This window comes from Penaeus japonicus, unplaced genomic scaffold (assembly GCF_977035675.1).
Source record: "Penaeus japonicus unplaced genomic scaffold, GWHDUDI00000001_assembly GWHDUDI00000037, whole genome shotgun sequence".
NCBI lineage: Eukaryota > Metazoa > Arthropoda > Malacostraca > Decapoda > Penaeidae > Penaeus > Penaeus japonicus.
This window is the reverse complement of record NW_028234439.1, coordinates 7,704,422-7,711,921: the sequence shown is the minus strand read 5'-3', so window position 1 is coordinate 7,711,921 and position 7,500 is coordinate 7,704,422. Positions and strand designations below refer to the sequence as shown.

At 35.5% G+C, this 7,500-nt stretch overlaps 2 protein-coding genes across 14 annotated transcripts in view; both read right to left on the bottom strand.

Moving 5' to 3' along the window:
• The window catches only part of LOC122255462 (delta(14)-sterol reductase LBR), a 14,968-nt gene extending 14,087 nt beyond the window's left edge, over window positions 1–881 (bottom strand). The window contains exon 1 of the mRNA XM_043019520.2: window positions 744–881. The gene's annotated coding sequence lies outside the window, so the exon portion shown is untranslated. The remainder of the gene's footprint in view (window positions 1–743) is intronic.
• An 806-nt stretch (window positions 882–1,687) lies between these two features.
• LOC122255461 (uncharacterized) overlaps window positions 1,688–7,500 on the bottom strand; it is a 65,541-nt gene continuing 59,728 nt past the window's right edge. For 11 of the 13 annotated variants that reach the window (XM_043019513.2, XM_043019514.2, XM_043019515.2 and 8 more), the window contains exon 8: window positions 1,688–5,033. In XM_043019513.2, coding sequence (XP_042875447.2) covers window positions 4,924–5,033 — 110 coding nt within the window. In that variant the 3' untranslated portion in view covers window positions 1,688–4,923. Of the gene's footprint in view, window positions 5,034–6,865; window positions 6,890–7,500 lie in introns of all 13 variants that reach the window. The other 2 variants (XM_043019518.2, XM_086532628.1) reach the window with 1 other exon arrangement.

Here is a 7,500-nt window from a genome sequence, read left to right as displayed (position 1 = left end):
TCTCACACTCCATTTTTTTCCAAAGTTTATCAACAAGTGTTGTTATTTGGTTGTTTTTAATCTTGTCTGCATAATACACGAGTCGGTAACTATTGCAGGCAGACCAGCAGACAAGACCTAAGGGACGGAAGCCGGTCTGTCTCTCTCTCTCAAGTATTTACAGACCCTGAGGGGCGTGTACTATTTATAAACAGTAAACTCTCCTTCATGCCTTTCAGATTTTGGTTCGAGTTGACATGCTCTTTCGCGAGTACTTGTATTACGGCAATGGAAATTGTTCATGCTGGTTGAAGTTGGCAAGGTATGAGTATAAAAAAAAGTGCGTTCTTGTACTCCACTCCGTTCCTTGACATTCACTGCCTGTCTTGCTCGCATAACATTCCATTATCGTTAAATTGCTATCGCATTATCGCGAGCTACGGATTCATGCAGGTGGGAAACGCCGCCGAACCGTGCCACAAAAAGGCATAGATATAAGATCGGCGCTCTGATCCTCTGAATATGAAGAGGAAAGGGCGTTTCGGGGCGAGTGGCGTAGCGAAATGAGGACGCCGCCGAGGCTGAGCGTCCCTCGGTCGCTGCGCCCGCCACATTTGAACGCGATTTTCGTTTGTCTTTCGCCGCTTTCTTCCCTCCCGCGGCAGCCCCCGGAACGCAAGTCACACCATCAAAATCAGCGCGCTTTTAATTATTCGATTCTCACGGGATCACAGGCCTTCAATCGGAAGATTTTGAGTACTTACCGAATTTATGCGGAAAACACCGACTTGGATTTGTGTCCGGACACTCACATGAACACTAACGGACGCTTTGGCGCGCTGGTCTGACTGATCGTGATTGGCTGGCGGGCGTTGAGAGCGCGCTCGCCATTGGCCACTCGGAGATGCAAGGCGAGATCCCATTGGCCCGCGAGCGATGCGCGCCCAACCTTGGGTTTTTAGTGGCAGAAGCGATTACAATTTGAAATGAGGTCGGTGATTGGGCGAGCCGCCCGCAGAGGAGCATCATGCGAAGGAGGCGCAACGGCGCAAGTCGCCTTTATTGACCCCCTCTCTAGGGGCGAGTTTTACAAAATGGCCGCAAACAGCCGCGTAGGATTTTTGAATTATGTCGCTGTTTTAAGACGCAAGGATGCTTTTAATTCATCTTGGCGTGCTTTTACTACGTTCAGATGGGTGAAACAATATATTAGCTCCAATGACTTTCATTTTCAATGTGCTTTTGTGGCTGTGTCTAATGTTTGTGATAAAAAATATATTTCTTGTAATTCGTCCGTTATAGATATTTTCTTATATCTTACAATTGTAAAACCCTGTCACCAGATGTTATTAACATCAAAGGTAATATATATCATTGATAAGGAGAATTAAGACTCATTTGTACAATGATATTTACTTATGAAAACAATGGCACATTGCTACAATGTGACCTACTTACTGTATGTAAAATTGTGAAAATGGTCTGTTGTAAAAGAATAACTCAGGCATTCCTAATTGCATGTGTTCAAATAGTTTTGCTAACTGAATAATCACAACATTCCGGATGACAGATTTGTAAGTGAACAGAATATCAAAATATAACCATAGTAGAGCCTATTTTAGTGAAGCATACAGACAGTACCTTGTATCATTCATCTTATCATGTAGGTTGTGTCACACATATCGATTGAGGATTCATAAAGTAAATGTTGACGACATAAACTTTATTGAGCCTTGATTGATTGTATATAATAAGTTTTTATTTTAAAATTGCAAAAAATTGCACCCCTATGATTATACATACTAAGGTCGGTCTCCGTACTTCGTCACCTTTGTATTTTTTTTTTGTATTTTTGTATTTTGTAAATGACGAACATAATAGCTTCCCTCACCAAAAAGTGAAGGAAAAATATATCCTAATAAACTCTTTATTTACCCAAGACTCAAATGGCTGATCTCGTCACATGGCAACAATCACTATAGCCTTCATCAGTGTTCATGTTTTGAAAAAGGATTTCTTGCCATTCAAAAATATATTGTTTTCCTCAAAATAATCTTTAATAGCAACTATTGAAAGCATAATTTACACAACTTGGGTGATATTCTTTTTTTTTTGAGTAGGTTAACAAACACATTTATATAAAATGTCTAAAATAAGTTATTTTCCAAACTGCAAATCCATAAACCAAATGCTCTTGGCTACAGTGCAAACCCTGTCAATCAAAATTGTCAGTTATTCTACACATGGCAGTTTTGTTCAACATATCTTACCAAATGTGAACGTCTACAAAAGAGAGCCTCGAACTCACGTAACAATATCATTCCCTATCGTTTTATATCCAATCTTTTTTTTTTGTTTTTGTTTTTTTGTTTTTTAACTTTTTTCTTGGTTTTATAGTCCTTCAATCCTGCAAATGGCTCAAAATAACTGCAGTCTGTCAAAGGTGTCTCACAACTGGGACAACACTTAAGAAAAAAGTAATCCTTCAGTCCACTCTTCCTAACAAGTGAAGCATAGTCTGAGCATGACACGTGCTTTAAGACCACGCAAAGAAAAAGGGGTCAGAATATGGCAACAGTTAGGTTTTTGTAACAATCACAAGGAAAATCCCCATCCGAGTGAAATACAACTGATAAAATTATTTGTAAATCATGCTCAAACGAACTCCGTACTGTCTTAGTCCGTATAGTCTAAAGTCCCTAACAAGTTTGCACTAGAAAGGATGTACACTGAATCTTTACAAATACCCTTAAAGTCAGTAAGATTTGTATAAAAGTGATCGAACATGATACAAAAGCAACTTGTCACATAGTAATGTTGCCATTTAATATTTTCAAACACTATCAAAGAACATGGCTATTTTCATTTACAGTGCTCTGAAGTCAGTAAAGTTAACATACCAATGGAAAACAGGCATGGGTTCTCCAGATGGTGAAGTTTCAAGAGAGAGAGAGAGAAAAAAAACTTAAATTATCTGGGCTGGTATTATTTCAATGTTCTACTCTTCAACTCTCTAGTGAAGATTTACCCATTTCAAACACTGTCTGTTTTTACAACTGCATATGTATACACTGTTTTTTCACCTGTGAACTTTTACTTTCAGCAGATAACCAAGCATTAATGTAAAACAGGGCTTCTTCTCCCACAGTAAAGCACTCACACCTAGCACAACTCCCGAGTCATGATATGCCTCAAGATTTCATTTACTTAAAAAAAGGGAAATGTATTCAAGTCCAATATCCTTTACCTCAAGATATCTATTATCATTAGTTATAATGTACTCTTCTACCATTGGTATTAATGACAATGACAGACAAACCAAGTCATCAAAATGGTACAATACTGTGTCTCAACTTACATCACTCACTCTTTTCATTAATTGCGGCCCAGTATAGTTTGTATCGAAAACAGCATTCATGTCACACCTACAATCAAGACAACACATCAATGTTACAGGTCATGTTACTATGTACAGGCTACCTTGTCCCGCCCTCTACCCCTCTTTTGAGTGTAGGCAAACAGCATTAAGGGGCTGGTGGTCCTCTCCTACATCTTTATCTCTTACTCTCATCTAAGGTATATTTGTTTTACAATGTATTAATCTTCCAATGAAGTAACACCACTTCTGGGTAACACCAATCGGCCAACCAGTAAGACTTCATTGACAGTTTAGCAAGGGATGGCAAATACACCTTCAGAGTAGAGGGCTGAGGCAGAACTATGCTACTGCTTAGAACTTCCTTAACCAATTGCTCAATACTGAAGTGCAAGTAGTAATCGTGCATTAACAGTAGCAAAATATTGCATTTTTCACTTCAAAAAATAAGATATTTCCATTTGACATGTGTAATAAAGAGTAATGGCAAAAAACCAATTGTATTGAGATATTTAGTAAGAAACTATACAAACTCAAACTTTGTATCAGCCAAAAAATGAAAAATAATAAAATGAAACTGATAAAACAAAGAAATTACAACACAAAAGTGCATAAAACCTTATGCATAGCTGCATAACTTTACTGATACGAAATATAAATGGGCTTTATTTTTTTATACAATCAATAACTTCTACTTCATTTACATTGGGTGGATGCATTCCGAAAGTTTATCTTATGTTGAGCAGAGATTTACATTTTAACAAATAATTTGGACCTGAAATTTGTTGGGGACTGGGAACAGGGGAGAGGGAATGCCATGCTTTAATGGTATATTTTATAAAAAAAAATGTAAAAGAAAAAAAAGAGAAAAAAAAAGGAAAAGTTTGAGTTGTACATTGAGAACTATTATACATATACAATAGATGAAACATTAATATGTACTCCGAACATAACCTATCTTTTCATTAATTCAAACCAACTACATTTACCCTCAAATATTTTGTACACACACTTTCACGCACTCTCACTCTCACTTCTACAAAGGATGTACCATTCATATCTACAATGAACAGCATTTTGTAAATTATATATATATATATATAAAGAAAAAACGGAAATAAAAATAGTTACGGGGAAATGGGAGGGCATCAGGTGGGGGGGAGGGGGCAATTTTTAAAAATTTAAATGCAAGCAAATGATACCAGCCGCATAACGATTAGGGGGTGAGCGGGGAAAGAGGAATAGGATAAAGGGGGTTGGGGGGCTGGGGGGTTGGAGAGGGAGGGAGGGGGTACAGGCTATGTTTTGAATGCTCATATACAAAATGCCTCTTCTGCTTCTTTTTTTTTTCCTTATTTTTTGTTTTTTATTTTTTTTCTTCGAAAGTAATATGCATAAAGGCTCGCACGATACAACTGTAATGAATTTCCTTAATCCGAAAATTGGACGAGTTGCTATTTCTCTAACATCATCAGCCTTATGCATGTAGTCAGGTCATTAAGTGCGCTCTTTTTGCGCACATGTCGCACTTTTTCCTCTCCCTCCGACGTCTCAGAAATCACCTCGTGTTACTTGCGAGTAGCCCGTCGGCCAGACTTGGGGGTCGCCTTAGGGGTGCTCTTGGAGGCTGCGGGTTTTGAGGCGGTCTTGGGAGTGGCAGTGCGACCAGATCTGGGAGCTGTGGAGGGAAAACACTAGGGTTGATATATATAGAAATGGTAAGCACAATCCCTATTGGAAAGTAGTGTAATTTTTCTCATATGAAAGCAGTAATAAATGATTAAATTGAAAATAATTAAATACCTGAGGTATAAAGACACCCTAAACTCATTGTGATTTAATAATGACTTTAGTAAATAGTAATTTTTGGCTAAAAGTTGTTTCTAATATGCTTTCATATGACTAAAATATACTAGAGAATTAAATAAAGAAGGTACAAGACAACATCAGCTGTTAAAATTTTAACGACAAATGAATATGTAAGTATAATGTAATAGAATGATTAACTTACATAAAAAAGACAAAAAAGTTGCACTACCTTTAGTAAAATGCATAAATAAATAAATAAACTGTACTAAATTATATTAAATACACAAGGAAGTTGAAACATCAAAGATAACAGGGAGAATTCAACATGATACATAACTAAGTGTATATTCTTGGAGAAATATACCAAAAAGTTAACAGCATATCTAGTAATCAATTCCCATTCTTCACTTTTGGAAATGTGGAAATGATGAATAAAAGTGTGAAACAATCATAAAAATACTGGAGTATATAAAAACCCTTGACTGCTCACAAATATTGACATGGAAAAGTGAACATTTTATATATACAAATTAAAAAGCTCTGATTAAGTGTATTTAGTTAATATTATGATTTTCAAAATTGACCTGTTATGAGACGGGGTTTTAGAATTAGCATGCAAAACTTCATTATAAACATTAAATCAAATACCCATCAAAACTTTACTACATTTATCATCATCATTCCTATAATTACTTTTAAAACACACTGACGCAGCATATATCTCTTAAATATTTCTCTTAGCAGATGATGAACGGTGGAATCAGTACAGAGCAATTACGGTACACTAAATGCAAGTGTCTACTGTGCTACTCTATGAAGTGCAAAATTTAGTGCTTCAGATTTAACCTCCTTTTTGAACATCTACCCATCCTACACGTCTTTTGCTGTGATCTCCTTGAGTACTTGTGCAATAATGATATAAAATATAGGATAAGAATGTCATTATCAAATTTTTGTCTTTATACATTTTACTCTAGAAAACAAACCCGTAGCTAAAACAAGCTTAACCAATTGATGACGGGTATCTTTCATAGACGTAATGAATATTTCCATAGGTTCACCCAGTTAAGAAAATTTCTAAAACTTGTATAGCAATCCCCTTTAGGAGGAGTTAACTAAAACCAAATACGAGGAATTTACTCAACAAAATTAAAGGAAGGATGTCCATTTTTGCAAAATATTAATTCTTTTGATAATCCTAAAAAAATCTTCGGGACATTTAAGTTTAATTTTAACAAGTTCCTATTTTCAAATAAGGCAGCTATCAAAATTGTAAAATGTTTTTCCTATAATGCCTCGTGTATTTTTCTAGTCATCCAATCAAACAATGTAATTTTTCTTTTTCTCTTTTGACAAAACAAAATTAATGTCTAAAACTTGGCAATTCTATATATCAGTGCAACAAAGAGTAATCTAAGGGATTAAAATTAAGGTTTGTCTTCCTGCCATTTTCACGCCAGGTCACAAAAAGGAAGGATTTTTCTAGAATATATAGATGCATATTTTGAAAAACATCTAAGAAACTTTAATAAATTCTAAAACATCCAAGATCAAGCAGTGCTGTCAAGCAACAAAGCACTGAGCACTTTATGAAAAATTTGAAGCAAAAACTAGAAAAATCCCTTTTAGAAAATGTGTAACAATTAAGAATTTTGCCAGAGCAAAAAAAACTGCTCTTAAATTTACCCAATCTTTACTGACCTCACATACATACATCAGAAGCAGCTTTGGACAGAAAAACAAACTTACAGACTTTATATCACATCACTAATTCTAACCTTATTTTATTGTCATATTGGTTCAAGTTAGCATTAACGTTCAGCATTCATCTCAATTTACCAACATTGCTTTCATAAAAGCAAGTTGACTATTAGTTGGATACAAGAATATGCAATCTATATTGCACAAGTATTCAATACCTAAGGCAAATTTCCAATCCATGATATTTTACAACGAAATAGTTAAACTGGAGTTTTTTGCATAACAAACCCATTCTTTTTCTTAATTCCTTTTATTTTTGACTTGTTTTAATGTATGCCAATCAAACTTTTCAACATGTATCTTAAAATCCATCTTAAACACGCATTGTACTAGGCTTCCAGTTTGTACAAGCAGAATTTCCATTGCAATGCTCATGACATTCTAAAGCAATTCTAACCCTTGGTTATTCAACCATAACCTACCACAAGTTCACTAATTTAAGATCAACTAAATTTTTAGTCTTCAAATTCCAAATGTATTAATTATCAAATGTATTTAACTAGGCTTAATAATGATGACGGCATTCCTCATCAATTCCTCTTGAGGAGAAACTGCTGAATGGATTCCATGTTGAA